The sequence below is a fragment of the Panthera onca genome, chromosome D1, assembly GCF_046562875.1.
Source record: "Panthera onca isolate mPanOnc1 chromosome D1, mPanOnc1 haplotype 2, whole genome shotgun sequence".
In the NCBI taxonomy this organism is placed as follows: Eukaryota; Metazoa; Chordata; class Mammalia; order Carnivora; family Felidae; genus Panthera; species Panthera onca.
The window spans coordinates 55,802,646-55,823,251 of NC_138348.1; the positions used below are offsets into that span (position 1 = coordinate 55,802,646).

At 45.5% G+C, this 20,606-nt stretch overlaps 1 protein-coding gene across 2 annotated transcripts; it reads left to right on the plus strand.

The window, feature by feature from the left end:
• Positions 1-14,309: 14,309 nt before the first annotated feature.
• Positions 14,310-19,289, plus strand: LOC144612924 (folate receptor gamma-like). 2 transcript variants are annotated; one of them, XM_078433126.2, is made up of 5 exons: positions 14,310-14,414; positions 14,644-14,817; positions 17,545-17,733; positions 17,855-17,990; positions 18,127-19,289. In XM_078433126.2, exons 2-5 carry the CDS (start codon positions 14,650-14,652, stop codon positions 18,411-18,413), a joined length of 780 nt encoding a protein of 259 aa, XP_078289252.1. In that variant the 5' UTR covers positions 14,310-14,414; positions 14,644-14,649; the 3' UTR covers positions 18,414-19,289. The 2 variants fall into 2 exon arrangements, with proteins under 2 accessions (XP_078289252.1, XP_078289253.1); XM_078433127.2 differs by lacking the exon at positions 14,310-14,414 and having other exon boundaries at positions 14,628-14,817.
• Positions 19,290-20,606: the final 1,317 nt, after the last annotated feature.

A 20,606-nucleotide genomic window follows, 5' to 3' on the forward strand; every position in this document is an offset into this window, starting at 1 on the left:
CAAGGCCCCAACCATCGACCCCAATAAAAGCAAAACCCCAGAACCCTAGGCCCATGTGCTCTTTCTATGGTGACCTTGCTGTGTGGCCACAAGTATGCTGTGTAATTTCCAGGTTCTGTAAGTAATAAACCTTTCCTCCAAAGTTTCCTGATGATTACTGCTGAAGGGCATCTTAAAAAAAGAATCACAAGGGCCAGCCCAACCACAGCACTGCTTACCAGTAGGCTGAGACCAGCACAGAACAATTGGTATTGATGCGGTTTTAGAGTTGGGGGGGTGGGGGCAGGGGTGCATCCAGAACCATTGGCTAAGAAAGAATTCTTGAGACATCTTTGGTGCAAAAAGGTGATTTTATTAAAGCATGGAGCAGGACCCATGGGCAGAAAGAGCTGCCCTGGGGTTGTGATAGGTGATTGATAATACACCCTCAGGTTGGGAGGTGGTTAGGGATAGCATAGGTCTTCTAAGGAATTTTGGAAGCAAGGTTTCCAGGACCTTGAAGGGGCCAGCTGTTGTTAGGAAAAGGCATTTATTACTGTCTAGTAAAACCTTTATCATGAGACTCTTCAGATGTATTTCAGTGGGCCGTATGCTTGGAGGATGATTGCCAACATATATCTTTGGGGGGAGAGGGGGTAAAGGAAGTTTCCAAAGCAATTTTTATATGTTCAGGTAGACTTACAGGATCCTAGAGGTTGGGATAATGTTAAGCTAAGGTTGCCTTTTGCCCTTAGCAAAGTGTCATCATCGAAGCAGCTGAGCTCCTAGAGGAATGTCACTCTGCTTGTCCCAAGGATTTGTCAATGAGCTGTAGGCAGTAAGGAAATTTAATTTTTCGTTTGCCTTTGTTTCCACATCAGTGTGGCTGGCAGGACTGCATGATGGTCCTTGCAGTTACCTTAGGGGGGGAGCGAATGCCTTTTTTTACCTGTAACTTGCTTATTAACCACCTAACTCAGATGGGTAACATCATCTCAGAAAGAAGCACCACTTGCTGGGGGTCTGTCACACTGCTATGTGCTTTTGCATACTGGCCCTGTGGTATGTTGTCTGTGGCGTGCAACACAAAGAGTCACAGCTATCATAACAATCCAATGATCTCCCCAGAGCATCGCGATCAAGCCCACAGTGTCTAATGAGATAATCAGACTCCTAATTATAAAGGCCTTAATTGACTATTACTGTGTGAGAGGGTCCTCCATGCCTCATGGCCAAGAAGAGCTAAGAAAGGTAGACTGGATCACAAGGGCATTGTCACTGCCCAAGGAGAGGCTCTGGGCTAAAGACACAAGGAAAAGAGGACAGGAGACTCCCACCTGCAACCACTGAGTCAGTGAGTTATGCTTGGACTACATGTCCTAATCCAGAAGACTGAAATAGCTTTGCGAGCGGAAACCAATGGCACCACCAGAGGGAAAATACAACAGAGGCCTACAGTCTCTGACACCACTTCACTCACTACTTCCACTCTTCATCCCCTGACCCAATGGGATATTACCAATCCCTGGTCAGGTGTTACTACATAAAATGATGGACAGATATACATGTCCTGAACATCTGGTGCCAGAGCCTCTTGAGAACCCTGAGGAGGTACACCATCTCCTTGATAAATGCAAAACCCCACGGACACTTCCTGGGTGTTAGTCAATGCCATGTAAACCAAAATGCAAGACTCTGGTATTATACTCAGAGGCCTAGGAGCTTTTCCCAAAGATCCTATGTATATTGCGCTAGTGGAGGCAGACCCCAATCCAGAGAGGTCTTTTGGTACACTCTGGAAAGGAAAGCAGCCACCTAGCAAGAGGGCTTACAGTGATGTCATCCAAAATTCTTGGCAACAACACCTAAGATTAAGGTAACAGGATAAAAACAAAAAGTAGAAACTGAGACCACAACTGTACCTTAACTGGAATTCAAACATTTCTTAGAGATTTTATGCAGCAGGAAGGAAAGAGAGGAACAAACAGGCTATTGCAAGTTTTCTTGTTGGTTTGGAATGGGCTCTGAATTGTTACTCATGGCTGCCAAAATGCACCAACTGGCCAGTATCTCTGAAGACCGTAAAATCCATAACTTTTTAAAAGATCCATCCAGGTTATGTGCTTGTTTCCTCTAAGATATCACAGATCCTGAACCCCTCAGCTTTCCCCTGAATGGGGCAGAACTAGAAGCATACTTCTGGAGGCATCCCTGCCACCAAAGGGAAAGCTGATATGGTTATCAAGGCCTCCAAGGAAGAGGAAGAGGGAAATGGGGCAAAGGCCCCTAGAGTCCCCTCATACTCATACTTCTCTCCTCCCTTGGATATTTACTGCCTAGCTCCATGCCATCTTTCCATCACAGTGATCACTGCTAAGGCTCACAGTGAATGGAAAGACTAAGGTGAAGCCCATCTCCTGCTGCACAAAATGAGCATGGTCCCATGGGTTTATCCTTTTCATGACTACAATGACCCAAATGACTCCCTCTTCATTTCCATTTCTGAATAGGCCCGATTTGACCTCGAGTCCACAGAATTATTTTTATGGGGTGCTCCTCTAATTAAAGGTCAGTGCCACTATATTTTCCAGGTACCAGCAAAACCATCAAAAAGGCACTAAAACCCCAAGGAGAAAACTTACATTCTTTCTTGGTCCCTTGAAAATGTAAATCTCACCGTGTCTTTGAAGTGTAAACACCCCAGGATGTAACTTAAGTCTACTTGTCAAGGACAAGTACAAATCTTAAAAGCCTTCACAACTATTAGTAAAAAGCTTTAGCCATTGGAGCAAGACACCTTAACTTGTTCCATCTGCCAACTGGGATTCAACTTTTTTATAAACTAGTGACTTTTATGTTATGTACTTGATTCATGGCTAAAATTTTGCAATAGTGTCTCTGTGTATCTCTGTATGTTTACGTATGTCTGTGGATATATGTTCTGTACATGTGGGTTTTTTTTTTCTCTCTCTCTACCTCCAGATGGTATTGCCAAAATTAATTGATAAGAGTTCCATTTAATTGGCTTAAAAATGAGCACTTAAAGGGGCGCCTGGGTGGCTCAGTGGGTTGAGCGTCCAACTTCGGCTCAGGTCATGATCTCGCAGTTGGTGAATTCGAACCCCACATCAGGCTTTGTGCTGACAGCTCAGAGCCAGAGGCTTGCTTTGGATTCTGTGTCTTCCTCCCTCTGCCCCTTCTCCACTCATGCTTTCTGTCTCTCAAAAATGAGTAAATGTTAATTTTTTTTTTAAATGAGCACTTATGAATTAAATATTCCTAAAACTCAGAAATACAGAAACTAACCCAAATGTTTTTTAAGTTCACATGATCTGGGATAATCTTTGGTAAATAAATCTAGTTTAAATTTGATTTAATTAAAATCGGTATGTCTTCAGAGTTATCAACATTAACTATAATGCAGACATACAACTTTTATTCTACCTGGTTTATTAGTCAAATTCATGTTATCTCTAATATAAATTTTGTCAGGAAGAACAGTAGCTTGGGATGATGGCTGACTTTGTCTAGTGTCTAATGAAGTGTTTTCGGGTATCCTAAACATAATTGTTAGGAGCAGTGATTTAGATAGATGTAAGTGGGACAAGAGTTTTTAGGTGAAACTTTCATCAGTAATTATATCTTATAGCATGTCCAGTTTCATGGGGCACCTGGCTGGTTCAGTCAATGGAGCATGCAACTCTTCATTTTTTTTTAATGTTTTATTTTTGAGAGAGAGAGAGAGAGAGAGAGAGAGAGAGAGAGAGAGAATAAGCTGGGGAGGGGCACAGAGAGAGGGAGACACAGAATCCAAAGCAGGCTCCAGGCTCTGAGCTGTCAGCACAGAGCCTGACATGGGGCTCCAACTCGAACCGCGAGATCATGACCTGAACTGAAGTCAGATGCTTAACTGACTGAGCCACCCAGGCGCCCCAAGCATGCAACTCTTGATCTCAGGGTTGTGGGTTTGAGCCCCATGTTGGGTGTGGAGATTACTTTAAAAAAATAAAATCTTAAAAAAAAAAAAAAACAGTTTCGCAAATCTTTGGTAACTTTCATTGTTATAATTTTGCTAAGTTAAAAAAAAAAAAAAAAAGAGGGGTGCCTGACTGGCTCAGTTGGTTAAGTATCCAACTCTTGATTTCGGTTCAGGTCATGATCTCAAGGTTTGTGAGTTCAAGTCCCACATTGGGCCCTGCACAGACAGCTAGGAGCCTGCTTGGGATTCTCTCTCTCTGCCCCTCCCCAGCTCGTGTGCATGTGTGCTTTCGCTCTTTCTCTCTCAAAATAAGTAAATAAACTAAAAAAAAAAAAGAATTTTGCTAAGTTAAATTAAATGATGGGAATTCATTGAATGTCTATATTATTTCTAAACAAGATGAAATACTGAAACATTAATTATTTTTTTAAGTTTTACTTGTTTGTTTATTTGTTTGTTTATTATTTATTTATTTATTTAGAGAGCATAAGCAGGGGAGGGGCAGAGAAAGGGAGAGACAGAATCCCAAGCAGGCTCTGCACTGTCAGCACAGAACATGATATGGGGCTTGAACTCATGAACCATGAGATCATGATCTGAACTGAAATCAAGAGTCCAGCGCTTAACCAACTGAGCCACCCAGAAACATTAATTGTTAAACAAGTCTAAATTTACCTGCTTTTGACCTCTCATCATAGAAGAACTTAAAGACATCTGGGTCTGTTAGTAAACATGTCTTGGGTCACATGGAAAAATTGTGTTATGGGGAAATGTGTGTTACTAGAAATTGTTAAATATATTCATAAATTTGCCAATCTAATGAATGCTGATGTAAAAGTTCACAACTCGTTGCCTTTTAGTTGTTACTAGAAATTAAGGTTTCTAAGGGTTAAGAATTCTAATTAATATATGTAATTAAAGCTACTAGAACTAATAAAGGAAACAACTCGGTATGCAAGGAAAGTAGGATATGGTTTTGGCTAAGAGAAGGTATGAAGTATGAAGATGCATTTTTGTTAAGGAAAAAGAAAAATTTGCCCTAAAAAAAAAAAAACTGGTTATTTCATAATGGGAAAGAGGAAAATAAATGACAAAAATCAAACTTTCCCAAATCATTTTTTTTAAGTTTTATTTATTTATTTTCAGAGAGAGAGAGCATAAGCAGGGGAGGGGCAGAGAAAGAGGGGGGGGGAGAGAGAGAATCTCAAGCAGACTCCACATTGTCAGCGCAGAGCTGTATACAGGGCTCAGTCTCACGATCTGTGAGATCATGACCTAAGCCAAGATCAAGAGTTGGACACTTAACCAACTGAGCCACCCAGGTGCCTCCCAAATCAAATTCTAAATGAAGTTCTGTTTTGTTTTGTTTTTTAATTTGGAAATACATTTGGGATTTTCTAAAGGGCACCTGGAACATCTCAAAAGATTTGTTCTCTCTCTGTATAAAAAAAGACATTAAGGGACACCAGGGTAGCTCAGTTGTTTAAGCGTCTGACTCTTGATCTTGGCTCAGATCATAGTGTCATGGTTCATGGGTTTGAGCCCTGCATTGGGCTCTGCCCTACAGTGTGAAGGCTGCTTGAGATTCTCTACCCTTTTCCCCACTCATGTGAGTGTGCATGTGCACGTGTGTGTGTTCTCTCTCTCAAAATAAATAAATAAACATTAAAAAAACAAACATAAAAAAAAGAGGGGTGCCTGGATGGCTCAGTAGATTGTCTCACTCTTGATTTTGGCTCAGGTCATTATCTCAGGGTCGTGAGGTAGAGCCAAGCCCTGCTTTGGGCTCTGTGCCGAGCATAGAGTCTGCTTAAGATTCTCTCTCTCCCTCTGTCCCTTTCCTCTGCTTGTGCTCTCTCTCTCAAAAAAAAAAAAAAAAAAAAGTAAATAAAAAATAAAAAAACAAACAAATAAAAAAATAGGGGAGTCTGGGTAGCTCAGTTGGTTAAGCGTCTGACTCTTGATCTCAGCTCAGGTCATGATCTCATGGTTCATGAGTTTGAGCCCCATCTCAGGCTCTGCACTGATGGTGAGGAGTCTGCTTGGGATTCTGTCTCTCCCTCTCCCTGCCCCTCCCCCACTTATGTTTGTTTTCTCTCTCTCTCTCTCTGTCTCAAAATAAATAAATAAACTTTAAAAAAAATAGAATAAGACATTAAACGAATTGGACTTATTTGATGTGTTAAATTACATGGAAACATGCCAAGTAAGAAATAATGCTAAACTTTCTTCATGGATATCCTTGTATGGATATATGTTACTAATACAAGTGTTCCAGAAATTATATGAAATTCCCAGAAGTCCAATATGTAACATTATCAGCCATAATTCCAGTTACCATCTTAACATGTTTGCATATCACAGAAATAACCAAATTTCCTCATCAATTTCACTAAACAGAACTCTCATCAGACTTTTAACTATGGGCATTTTTTAATGTTTATTTTTAGAAGAGAGAGAGAGGGAGAGAAAGAGTGTGAGTGGGAAAGGGGCAGAGAGAGAGGGGGCAGAGGATCTGAAGTGGTCTCTGAGCTGACAGCAGAGCCTGATGCGGGGCTCAAACTCACAAACTAAGAGATCATGACCTGAGCTGAAGTTGAACACGTAACCTACTGAGCCACCCAGACACCCCTTAACTATGGGCATTTTAAGTCTTTTTTCATTTACAGGCAGTTATTGTTTTACTCTGAGTCTCTTGCAAAAGTGCTTCATCTTCAAGGAGATTCATGGAAAGGACTCTGACAAGTACAGCTTTCTGATAACTTTCAGATCATACCATTGAACTCAGTAAGAATTTACAGAACTCTTACGAAAAGCTGGATTCACAAGACTGTAACGAAACATCAAGATCAAGAATTAATGACATATGGGCGCTCCTGGGTGGCTCAGTTGGTTAAGCATCCAACTCGATTTTGGCTCAGGTCATGATCTCACAGTCATAAGATGGAGTCCTGAGTTGGGCTCTGTGCCTACAGCATGGAGCCTGCTTGGGATCTCTCTCTCCCTCTCTCTCTCTCTGTCCCTCCCCTGCTTGTGCTCTCTCTCTCTCTCAAAATAAATATTAATAAAAAAAATATTCTACAACATCACCCAAATCTTTGAACAGATGGCTAAACTCTTGCAATCACTAACCTGTTTTCATGGCTGGACCTTTCAAGTTTGAGACGACGGCTGTGGACTGGATTTCAGAATATTGTCTGTATAATTATTATAGCATTTACTATTATAATCCTATTTATGTGCAATTTCTGGGCAACAAGGTGCCCTACCCCCGACTTTTAGCATGTGGGCTACCCCGCCACCATTAATCTCCTCACCATTGCCTCTGATACCTCAGCATCACAGGGAAGATTATAATGTAAACCTTGACAGTGGGTTGTTCTTTTTTGCAGCCCAAATGCCTGACTTAAGCTTTGACTACTGAGACATCCATATCAAGGACAGTCTTCTTCAATAAACATATTGCCAGCCACATGGGCTAAAGAGCCAGGTCACCTCCCCGCCAACGGATGCTCTTTTGTTTTGGAGATCTTGTTTTTTCTCTTCTCACACTTTAAATTCTCACTCTTATTTATTTAATTTATTTATTTCAAGTAGGCTCCATGCCCAACATGGGGCTTGAACCCACAAGCCTGAGATTAAGAGTCATATGCTCTACTGACCGAGCCAGCAGGTGGCCCCTGCTTTCATGTTTTAAGTTCACCAATAAAGAGTGAAACCGTGAAACCCTAGGCCCCCACCCATGACTCCAATAAAAGTGGAACCCCAGGCCCGTGTGCTGTCTCTACCCACGACCTCGTTGTGTGGCCCCAGGTAAGCTGTGTAATTTCCAGGTTCTGTGAGTAATAAATCTTCATTTTTTTCAAAGTTTCCTGATGGTTATTGCTGAAAGGCATCTTACATTCATAACAGGAAGCACAAGGGTCAAGGCCAGTCCAACCACAACATTGCTTCTTGATAAGCTGGGACTGGTACAAGATACTCCTCCATATCCATACAGAAACTTTCCTTACTTCACTATGGCCTCTGCCCAGATATCACCTTGTAGATCTTTCCTATATAAAATAACCCCTGCTGGGCACCTGGGTGGCTCAGTCAGTTAAGCAGCCGAATTTTGACTTCAGCTCAGGTCATGATCTAACGGTTCAAAATAAATAAACTTTAATAAAATAAAACAGCCCCCTCTATCATTCTCTATTCCCTTACCCTGGTTTATTTCTCCAGAGCACCATCACCATGTATCTCTTCATTTGTTTTCTCTCATCTCCCCTCCCTCACTGGAATGTTAGCTCCATGACAGCAAGGACTTTGTCTTGTTCACTGTTGTAGCCCTAGCACATAGTAGACACTCAGTGAATCTTGAACTGATTAACTTTTTTAATGTTTATTTATTTTGAGAGAAAGAGAGAGAGAGAGAGCAGGGGAGGGGCAGAGAGAAGGAGAGAGAGAATCCCAAGCAGGCTCTGTACTGTCAGCATACAGCCCAATGCAGGGCTTGAACTCACGACCTGTGAGATCATGACCTGAGCCAAAATCAAGAGCCGGACACTTAGCCAACTGAGCCACCCAGGTGCCCTACTGCCACCTTGCTGGTCCAAGGCACCATCATCCCAGGCCTGGACTCCTGAGGTCTATCTGATCCACCCACCTGCCCACACCCTATCCCTTCTGCCCACCTCAGCCAGAAGATCTTTCAAAACTGCCGATTGAATCATGTCACTCCTCAGATTAAAACTCTTCAATAATTAAATAATCTGATCATCCCTTGCAGTGATGAGGAAGTCTGTGGAAATAGTTTGCTAATTCTGTAGAATTAACTGTTATTTGGCTGTATTAAGATGATAAACCAGGGGCGCCTGGGTGGCTCAGTCGGTTAAGCATCCGACCGTGGCCTAGATCATGATCTCACCATTCCAGAGTTCGAGCCCCATGTCAGGCTCTGTGCTGACAGCTCAGAGCCTAGAGTCTGTTTCAGATTCTGTGTCTCTCTGCCCCTCCCCCACTCATGCTCTGTCTGTCTCTCTCTCTCAAAAATAAATAAACATAGAAAAAAAGATGATAACCCAAATTATTTCTCAGAGCCTGGAAAAGGCAACACTAACTGTCACAGTATTATCAGTTTTCTATTGCTGCACCCATCTCCTAGCTTTGTGGTTTATTGTTGCAGGCAAGATGGGATGGGAGGACAGTGAGATGAGGATATAAGCATAGTGTCAAAGTATTTTCCCACAAAATACTGATTACTCACAAAGGGAAAACTAAGAACTATATGGAGAGAAACCACCTTAACCAAACTATTGCTAGCAATAGGACATATTGCACATCACATACCCCTGGATATGATACACTCAGAAAGGGCCAATGCTCCTCTGATTTTCTGGCCAAAATGTGTTTGGTTATGTAAGAGGCCAACATTCAGGGAACATGGATGAAAAGTATATGGGAACTCTCTTTACTACTTTTGCAATTTTTTTGTAAGTCAAAGATCATTCCAAAATGCGAAGTTAAAAAATCAAATGGATGTAGTGACTTAATAGCTATCTTATTAAATTTCATGATTTTTATGAGTCAGGAATTTGGGCAAGACTCAGATGGATAACCCTTCTGCTCCACGTGGCAGTGGCTAGGGTCACTTGGTAGTGTTCAGCTTATGTCTGAGCTGGTCTTGAACATCCAAGATGGTTTTACTCATGTGCTTGGCCCTTGGGCAGGGGTTCCTGGAAGGCCATCCTTCCTAGACCCCTCTTTTCCATGTAGTCCAGGGGCTTCTCAGTGTGGCCCCTCCAGTAGGTAGTCAGTGTCCTCACATGGTGGCTCAGGGATCTAAGAGATAGGAAATAGAAGCTGCTAGTCCCTGCCTCGATCGGTTTGGGCTGCTGTAACAGAATACCGCAAACATGGTAGAGAGCAGAAAGAAAAAGCAAGCTCTCTAAATAACTCTTATAAGGGCACTAATCCCATCTAAGCCTAATCACTTCCCAGAGGTCCTGCCTCCCAATATCATCACATAGTGGGGGTCAGGTAAGGGATCAACATACGACTGTGGGAGAGACACAAACATTCAGTCCTTAATAATCCTTAAGGCCTGGAGCTAGAAACTGGCAAAACATCAGCTTTATCACATTTTAGTGGTCAGAGCGGTCACAGAGCCTGTCCACGTTTGAGGGGAAGGGTCACAGACCTCACTTGCCAACAGTCAAAGAATTTGTACTCTTCTCTAACCCCTCCTCATGGGAAAGGGCTTTTTCCCCTCCATTGCACAGGATTAGATTAATCATAACCTTTGTTTCTTGGTACACTCTCAGCATTGGTCCAGGCGTGACCGCCTTTATATATTTATTTATGTCTTTGCTTAGCTTTTTTCAAAAAAGCAACGGAAATCTTACGTTTTCCCTTTCTGCATCGTTTGTGATTTGTATACCTGCTTGATAACATGGCTAGGAAGAACTTCTAATGAAAAATCTAAACTTACCTCTAGTTGGAATGGGGTAACATGATACTCTTCTTTCTAAAATATTATATTTCTTTTATTTACATTGACAAAACTTAGTAGAACTGGAAAAAATATTGTACAGTCTAAGAGGTTTCTAGGGAGAGAAGCTCTGAAGGCTGTTCTCAAAAGTAAACATAGAATGTGGTTTCTCAGCTAAATTTCCTAGAGACAAGGCAACAAAATGAGACCATGTATCTGGAGATAGCATTACAGTGAAAAAAGCATGGGCTTTGTAGCTAAATCAGCTTGGGTTGAATCCTGACTCTTCTACTCTTTAGCTGTTTGGGAAGTCACCTAACTCCCAAGGCCTGAGTTTCCTCATCTGTATGTTGGGAGTAATAGAGTTAACATTGCAGTGGGTTGTGGGAGTTACAGACACAACAAGGTAAGTAAAGCATCCATTATTCTAACTGGGGTAGAGTAGTTCTCAATGTATGATGACTGATGTGATTATGTAACACATGTTTAGTTTCATTTACACCTTCAAACCTCTCCTAAGAGAAGGAAAACAGATACATGTCCCAGTTTAGGGAATGAAGGTACCAAGACCAGCAGCACAGTGAAGATCGCAGGCTGGTTTGCAGGCTGGTTCAATAGTGCTGCTGACCATGGTCTGGTACTCAGCAGTGATGGCGCCCGGAGTGGGCACATGGGGCAAGGTGAGCATCTCATAACCAGACTCTGACCTTGCCATCCCAGACGTACCCGCGGCAGGACCATGTGCCGAGAACAGACTGAAACCACAGACCTTGCCCCAGGAGAGGTATTCCACTAGTTGGGTACGTGAGGACAAGATTTGGAGGTTTTCCCAAAATCATAATGGGAAAACATCAATATACATTATTAAAAAAAAAAAAAAAGAAAAAAACAGGGGCAATACCATCGATCTTCTTGCTAGCAGCAATTTTACTATCTGAAATAATGTTTGAGAAATAGACTAAGGGACAAGCATCTCTGACTTGAAAAAATGAACTTTTCTTCCTTTACTTTTTGTTTTTTAAAGATTTTATTTTTGAGTAATCTCTACACCCAGCGTGGGGCTTGAACTTACGACGCCGGGATCAAGAGTCACGTGCTCCAGGGGCGCCTGGGTGGCTCTCAGTCCGTTGAGCTTCCGACTTCGGCTCAGGTCATGATCTCAGGGTCCGTGAGTTCGAGCCCCGCATCGGGCTCTGTGCTGACAGCTCGGAGCCTGGAGCCTGCTTAAGATTCTGTGTCTCCCTCTCTCTCTGCCCCTCCCCTGCTCATGCACTGTCTCCCTCTGTCTCAAAAATAAAATAAACATTAAAAAAAAATTTTTTTTTTAAAAGAATCACGTGCTCCACTGACTGAGCCAGCCAGGTGCCTCCTTTCTTAACTTTTTTATAATGGTTAAAGAAAGGGTTTTTGCCATAGAGAGCATTTTAATTAATTTCAGACCATACAAGGCATAAAGAAATACTTGAAGGTTATGGTATCAGCTGTGACGATAATACTCAAGTGTGTAAGTGTGGATAACTTGGCTTCATGAGGTTTTTGTTTGTTTTGTCAAAAGCATAAATGTATAGTGAGGAGTGCCTGGGTGGCTCAGTCGGTTAAGTGTCCGACTCTTGATTTCAGCTCAAATCATGATCTCACAGTTGGTGAGATCGAGCCTCATGTTGGGCTCTGTGCAGACAACGTAGAACCTGCTTGGGATTCTTTCCTTCTCTCTCTGTCCCTCCCCCACTCACATGCACATGCACATGCGCGCGCTCTCTCTCTCTCTCTCTCTCTCTCTCTCTCTCTCTCTCTCAAAATACATAAATAGACTTTAAAAAAAAAGCACAAATGTACAGTGAAACTACCCCCAAAAGGCAAAGTGTAGAACAGTATGCTATCATTTGTGCACAAAAATGGAACATATGGTTGGCCTTGAACAATGCAGAGGTTAGGAGTGCTGATACTCCCTACCTCACTGTGCAGTTGAAAATTTGCATGTTAGGGGTGCCTGGGTGGCTCAGTTGGTTGGGCATCCGACTTCAGCTCAGGTCATGATCTCACGGTCCGTGAGTTTGAGCCCCGCATCGGGCTCTGTGCTGACAGCTCAGAGCCTGGAGCCTGCTTCAGATTCTGTGTCTCCCTCTCTTTCTGTCCCTTCCCCGCTCATGCTCTCTTTCAAAAATAAACATTAAAATTAAAAAAAGAAAGAAAGAAAGAAAGAAAAAAGAAATCCGCATGTGACTTTTGACTCCCCCAGAACCTAACTAGTAATAGCCTACTGTTGACTGGAAGCCTTACCAGTAACATAAACAATTAACACATAATTTGTATGTTATGTGTATTTATGCCATATTCATACAATAAAATAAGCTAGAGAAAAGAAAATGTTATTGAGAAAATGCATTTATAGTACTGTACTGTTTATCCGAAGAAAATCTGTGTTTAAGTAGACCTGTGCAGTTCAAATCCATGTTGTTCAAGGGGTCAACTGCATATGGCATAAACGCACAGAATTTCTATGGTAGTATACGCAAGGACCTAGGACTAATGGTAGCCTCATGTTCACATTTCTGCAAACATATCTATAGTATCCATAACTAATACATAGCATTATTTTATAAATATCCTTCTTACTGAAATGTACATAATGGTATCAAATCAGATGCATCATTCTGTATTTTATCTTTCCATTCAACATTTTATATATTTATATTCATATACATACAAACATACATGTTATATTTAAATAAGGTATATACTCATATGGTTCAAAAAATCAAAACAGCATAGAAAGATTTATAGAAGAAAGTCTCAGTGCACCTGTCTGGCTCGGTCAGAAGAGCATGCGACTCTTGATCTTGGGGTTGGGAGTTTGACCCCCTGTTGGGTAGAGATTACTAAAAAATTAATAAACTTAAAAAAATTTTTTTTAAATAGAAGAAAGTCTCATTCCTAATCCTGTGTCATCCCACCAAGCAACTACTTAAAAAATTTTCTTCTACATTTCCAGAATTTTCTTACGCAAGCACATACATTCTCCCTCTTCCTTGTTTACACAAAAGATTGCATTCTACCAACACCTTTCTGCACCCTCCTTCTTTCACTTAACAATATACTTGGAGCTTTTCCCATATTTGTACACCAAGAGCTTTCTCAATCTTTTATACCAGGTTAGATCCCATTGGGTGGACCATAATTTATTTACCTGGCCTCTCACTGAAAAACAGTTGAGCTGTTTCCTAGACAGAGCCTGACCACCCCGCCTGACTGAGACACTGGAGAAGCAGTCCAGGTAGGTTTATAAGAGGGAGTGGAGAGGAGGAGGGAGACACTGTTCCTCCCAGGTGGGCTGAGGGCAGAGGCAAGTTCAGGCTTTGAGGGAAAGTGGGGAGAAAGAGGGGAGGAAAGATGAAGTCTTTCCCAGTTCTCCTGGGGTCTCTTGTGTCTGCTGAATTTTCCTCTGGTAACTCCCACCACCCACTGCTCTGGCTCCGTTCCCTCCTTCAAGTGCCTTACTCTTGGCCTTCCCCTGGTTCTACGCCTGGCTCCACCAGGGTAACTTCCCAAGACCCTTGTGTGGTGGGGAGGGGTTGTTGAGGTGTGAGAAACCGGGCTCTGACTCTCCGGGCCTGCACCCTCATTGGCTCTCCACATTGCACCCCTAGCATCCCCCAACTCCCGTGTCACCGGGTCCAGGACCATAAGCGGTAACTGAATGGCTCAGTGGCCTTCAGCTGGCCCTAGGTCAGCATCCCTGTCTGCCCACTGGCAGTCTCCGGGGGCCTGAAACTAGGCTACCTTGGACTGGTGGGGGATGGGCTGAGGCTGACAGGTACTTCTTCCTCTCACTCCCCACCCTCATCAGCAGACCACTTCCTGTGGTTCCCGTTGTGCAGATCTGAGAAGACTTGCCGAGCTGGCAGGACTCTCAGACTGTGGATGAAACACCACCAGTGAAATACAGAAGGATATATCCAGAGAAGGGTGGTGGCTCCCACCAAGGTAGAGCAAGCTAGCATTGGAGGGCCCTTGGAAGAAGGCCCTTGGATCTTGCCTTCTGGCCTAGACCTCTACATCTGCCTTGTTGTTTGGCTCAGGTGCCCTAGGGGATAAGCTGGGTGAGGAGGCAGAGATCTGGGCTTGGCAGGCAGACAAGAAACTCGGTGGAGAGTCTCATGGCTGCTGCCTCTCTCTCAGGCTGTGTCCACCTCTGACTGTGGCTTTCTGGCAGGAATAGATGAACATGGCCTGGCAGATGACACAGCTGCTGCTTCTGGTTTCGGTGGCTACTGCGTGGGGCGCCCAGTCCAGGACTCCAGGGGCCAGGAGAGACCTGCTCAATGTCTGCACGGACGCCAAGCACCACAAGACAAAGCCGGGCCCTGAGGACAAGCTGCATGACCAGGTGAGGATGGAGTGGGGTCAAGGGTTGGGGAGAATGCAAGAAGTTGGGAAATGGGAAGATCAGTTTTGGGGAGCAATGGAGTCAAGAGGGTGGCTGAGGCAATCCCCAGGAGGCCACCAGATTTACTGTAGTGAGGGGACCATTTTCTGGCACCCACTATGGGCCAAGTGCTTTCCTCACGCCTTGTCAGTGAATATGCCCAAAGGGCCTAATTGGTAGGTGGATGGTCTCTACTCATTCAGATAAGGAAATGGGAAATGAGGCCCAGAGAGGGCACAGGTACATGTGGGAATTGAGAGGCTAGTCTTTAGCAGGGCTTAGGACAGAGTCGGGCAGTGCCTTTCCCAGCATTAACTATGTGCCAGCCTACGCAGCTCAAAGACGAGGTACAGGGGAGACAGGTCCCTCAAGGTCACAATGCGGCAAACACATATGAACAGTCCAGGTCCTCCACCCCTATTAAGTCCTGAAGAGACAGTGACAAATCAGATAATGCTGGGAACACTTCCCAGGAAAGGTGCCATCAGCCTTGGCCTTGGAGGATGAGTAAGAGATTTCCAGGAAGACAAAGCAGGAAAGGGCAGCCTAGCAGAGAACAGCATGTACACGGGTGGCAGGGTTACAGCACAAGCCGTGGCAAGAGTAGTGAGGCAAGAGCCAAGGATGCTGCTGCCCACAGAGAAGGGGAGGTGAGGGCCCTCCTTTTATAGGTAAAGCCCCTGAAGCCACTCAGGGAACCCGAACCTGAGGTTGAACTCCAGGATCGTGAGAGATGTCAGTATTTCACTCTTCCTGGTCTCCTCCTCTGTTCCCCACAAAATCTCACGTTGCTAGAGGGCCGGGGATGTTTCCAGGTAAAGAAGGCATAGACTGACCCAGGGGCTGGAAGTGAAGGGCGGGAAGCCCAGAGCCCCATGACTTCTGAGTCATTTCCGATATATCATTTGCTTTGTGCATGTGTGCATGGCTAAAATATGAGTAACATAAAATATGCCATTTTAAGCATGTCTAAGTATCCAGTTCAGTGGTATTAAATCCATGCACATTGGGGCGCCTGGGTGGCGCAGTCGGTTAAGCGTCCGACTTCAGCCAGGTCACGATCTCACGGTCCGTGAGTTCGAGCCCCGCGTCAGGCTCTGGGCTGATGGCTCGGAGCCTGGAGCCTGTTTCCGATTCTGTGTCTCCCTCTCTCTCTGCCCCTCCCCCGTTCATGCTCTGTCTCTCTCTGTCCCAAAAATAAATAAACGTTGAAAAAAAAAAAAATTTAAAAAAAATAAATCCATGCACATTGTCTTGGGACCATCACCACCACCCATCTCCAGAGCTTTTTATCTTCCAAAACCGGAAGTCTGTATCCACCACTTCATTTTCAGAACATTTTAAGTTCTAGAGGGTGCTTTGAAGAACCCTCTGGAGCACTTCTTCTTCTCCAAGAAATGGCACACAGACTTTTGTGGGAGACAGATGATTCTGTAACTCTGAGACAGGGGCTGCACTGAGAGTGCTTATTTATGTTGAGCCCCTGCTATAGGCCAGCAAGTGATTTTCATTATATAATTAATCTTGTGGAGGCAGAAGCCACTGACTGTGGTGGGCAGGTCAGGGATGAGGTGCATGGGTTCTTGCAGGGCAACTGAGAGTTGGGGCATCAGAGGAGGAGTGTGCATGAAGTTAGGGAGGCCTGGAAGCATGTTCTGTGTCAGCCGTGCTGGGGGCGTGCTGGGTTGCTGGAGAAGGGTAGGTTTGGTTCTACCCTCATGGGTTTTCCTGAGTTTCTCCTGAGTGCCCAGACCTGTCACATCTCCCCTGTCACTTGGCCCTGGGTGCTAGAGGTCATCTCAGAGATTTTAAGCAATCTGCTCATAATCACTCAGCTCTGGAGGCCCAGCTTAGAACGATTTCTTCAGACACCTTCGCCACTTCCTCTGTCTTAGCTGTCTCGAATTTACCTCTCTGGGATTGCCTCCCGCGTTGAGTCAGGTCCACACCGGGGTTCATGTGCAAGACATTGCCCCTCTGTTCCCCACTGCTTTCTGGACCTATCTGAAGTCCCCTAGCCTGGGATTCCAGACCAGACGACAGCAGATCAGCCCCCCTCATCTCCACCCTTACCACAGCTTGGAGCCAGGCTTTTCAACCCCACCCCTGTCCTGAGTTAAAATCTTGATCCTACCATTTCCCAGGGATGCAGTTTATGTAAACTCTGTCAAAGTTGAAGTAATGATGTTTTCACTAGACCGTTGAAGGCATAAAGTGCCAAAGCCTCAGGGACTTTGCACTTGTTGTTTTCTGTGCCTACAATGATCTGTATCTTCCCTCTGCCCGGGACTAAAACTATAAGCTCCATAAAGGTAGAGATTTGATCTGTTTTGTTCACTACTATATTCTCAGCACCTAGCACAACGCCTGATTGAAGGTAAGCATTCAGTTAATATGGGCTGGATGCGGAATGAGTAATATAAATAACCCGAATCATGTGAAATAACTTTGTAAACTGTTTAGAGCTGTAAAAATAATTGCTCCCCCAGACAGTGGTTCCCATGCCTCCCACATCCTCTGTTTTACTCTCTGTTAAAAGTTCTGTTATAACTACCCCAAGGGCCAGGCATAGAGGCACCCTCCCCAGCAAGTATTCCTCTGGATGCCCTACCTGGGGCCAAGGAGCCGGAATATGGAGGAGACAGCTGTGGTGGGGGAGGCATGTGTTCCAGTGTCTTCTCCACCCAGTGCATTCCCTGGAGGAAGAACGCCTGCTGCTCACACAACACCAGCCAGGAGCTGCACAAGGACCCCTCCCTCTTGTATAACTTTAACCTGGACCACTGCGGCAAGATAGAGCCTGCCTGCCAGCGCCACTTCATTCAGGACAACTGTCTGTACGAGTGCTCACCCAATCTGGGGCCCTGGATCCAGGAGGTACGGGCCTCTCCCTCACCCCAGCCCAGCGGGCTGCCATCCTGCTCGGTCAAGGTGGTCAAGGCGGTGGCTGCCAGCACCCCTGGCTGAGAGGAGCCCTCCCTCCCCCCCTCCCACCCAGGTGAACCAGAGCTGGCGCAAGGAACGCTTCCTGGACGTGCCCCTGTGCAAGGAGGACTGTCAGCAATGGTGGGAGGACTGCCGCACCTCCTACACCTGCAAGAGCAACTGGCACAAGGGCTGGGACTGGAGCTCAGGTGAGGGCCTGGGGGTGCGGAGATGGAGGCGGGGTCCGAGGATCTGGGGTTGGGTGCGGATCTCCAGGGGGGTGGCCAGAAATGGGCTTTGGGCCCAGGGGCTGAATGTCTGTGTCCACCCTCTCTCCCCATGCAGGATCGAACAAGTGTCCGGCCGGAGCCACCTGTCGCACATTTGAGACCTACTTTCCCATGCCCGCAGCCCTGTGTGAGGGCATCTGGAGCCGCTCCTACAAACTCAGCAACTACAACCGAGGGAGCGGCCGCTGCATCCAGATGTGGTTCGACCCGGCCCAGGGCAACCCCAACGAGGAAGTGGCCAGGTTCTATGCCTTGGCCATGAGTGCTGGGGCCATGTCCCATGGGATTGGGCTTCTCCTGCTCAATTTGGTCCCTATGCTGCACCTCTGGCTCCTCAGCTGAGTCCCTCCCACTGCCGACATCTGGACATCTTCCTTGACTGCACCCAGCCTAGGTGACCCAGCCTCAGCCCAGCTCAGCAATCTCAGATAAAGGGGCCTCCCAATGCCCTAGTAATTATGCTTCTTGATCCAAGATGGGTCATATGGGGTTCCTCTGACAGCCTATTTTAATAGACAGATCCAGGTATATCTTGTGTCTCGTAAATAATTTGGAGATGAGTCATTTGGGGGGCAACATGCCTCATTGCTTTATCATTCCTATTGAGAGGCCCAAAGAGGGACTGGGACTGGCTTGAAGTTCACCAGTAAGTAGGGGTGGAAACTGACCCCTAAGTCTGAGGTTCTTACTTCTGCACCAGGCTTCCCCCTCAAGTTCCCTCCCCCAAGTTCATCACTCCTACATCACAGGGGATGAGGGCATTGGTGGAAGAGGTGGGCAGAGACTGGCAGATGAGTCATCAGGCTCCTGGTGGGAAATAAAAGTTTCTTGCCCCTTCCTTCCCTTTCTAGATGTGGACTAGGGTGGAGCTATTGGTGGTGGTAGTGGGTAGGGAATGCCAATGAAGAGCAATGGCATTGCTTCCCTTTCTTAAAAGGACAAATAATGCTACACTGAGTCATCTTATGCATGGTAGAATGCTATACTTGAATTCCAGAAAAGGGATTGCTGGGTCAAGAAGCATATGCATTCGGGTGCTTGGGTGGCTCAGGCAGTTAAGCATCCGACTTGGCTCAGGTCATGATCTCACAGTTCATGGGTTCAAGTCACACCGTCAGGGTCTGTGCTGACAGCTCAGAGCCTAGAGCTTGCTTCTCCCTCTCTCTCTGCCCCTCCCCAGCTTGCACTCTGTCTCTCTCTCTCCCATAAATAAAGATTTTTTAAAAAAGGAAAAAAAGTAAAACAAACACAAAAAATGTCTTACTACATGACAGCCCCTCACCAGAGCTTTAAGGCTTTTCCATGGTATCTGTTGGAAAAACTAAGCTTCAATGGCATAGAAAGCCCTGCCATCCGCCCCAACTTAGAGCTCACTCGTGTCAAACTGTTCCCCTTCCATACCATTCACACTTTTCACTTTGGGCCTTTCTCAGGCAATTCTCTTTCTGTGTTACTGGAACGTTCCTTTGTCCTCTGTGGGCTGGCTCCTCATAGCCTCTCAGATTTCAACCTACAATTCCCACTAACAGGACTTCTGACCACTCAACCAAAAGAAGTCATCCAGGCACTTTCTTATCACATTGCTCCAGTCCCTTTCTACAAACACCTACCTACTGTGTTTATCATCTGCTGTCCCTGACAACACAAGCCCTCACAAGTAGCCTATGGAAGCCCAGGGAGGTTAGAGGAGGCTTCCAGAGGAGTAATGTTTGCCAAGCAGAAAACGGAGGGCGGACCGGTATTCCATGGTTATGGTTCAGCATGTACAAAAACTTGGTGGGACCAAAGCACAAGCAAAAATTTCTAGATGGCTGAAATAGAAGTTAAGACGGCAAGGGCAGGAATTGAGGCCAGAGGAGAAACATTGGATTTGCAAGCCTTAGGCTGATGCCCTGAGTGCCTCTCACAAAGCTTCTCTTTCATTCTTTGTGAAAGGATCTGGTTTGGAATGGGACTCAGATCTGAATCCTAGCCCCACCTTGCTGCCTGGGAACCACAGTTTCCACAGCTGATGGGCTGGCACTCAGGTAAAGCTCCAGTTTCTCCCACCCCCACTCCCTGCAGCCCAGGGCCTCTCCCTTTGTAGGCCAAACACCTTCCTGTTATCTTTGTCTGGTCACAGGGCAGCCTACAGATTGGGTTCTACAAGGATGCGGATAGCTCACCTTGCTGATATTAAGCTTCCGGTCCAGGCAGATAACTCTCTTGGGATCTGCTCCAAGGTGGCTGCTTCACCCCCGCCCCAGCACCCAGATCTCAGATTCAGAACCAGGCTTGAGGCTCAACAAGGGCAGGGACTCCCCACAGGTCATAACCCCACCCCCAAATCACCTCCCAGTGGCTGGTTACTTCTGAAGCCATCAGGGCCCAGGGCCTTACTCTCCTGGTGGAGGGGCCACAAAGCCCAGTTAATGATCAGCCCCCAGGGCAGGGGTGGAGGGTGCGGGCAGGGACAAGTCCAATCTGAAAGAGCTCCCACCTTAAGACATTCCTAGATCTCTGGTCATTCTTCCCCAATCAGGAGAAGGCTGTCTG

Bases quoted from the DNA above. Each gene is read 5' to 3' on its own strand.
- LOC144612924 (XM_078433126.2), top strand. From the start codon at position 14,650: ATGAACATGGCCTGGCAGATGACACAGCTGCTGCTTCTGGTTTCGGTG. The intron at 14,818-17,544 runs GTGAGGATGGAG...TTCTCCACCCAG, and splicing joins AGGACAAGCTGCATGACCAG to TGCATTCCCTGGAGGAAGAA. The intron at 17,734-17,854 runs GTACGGGCCTCT...CCTCCCACCCAG, and splicing joins TGGGGCCCTGGATCCAGGAG to GTGAACCAGAGCTGGCGCAA.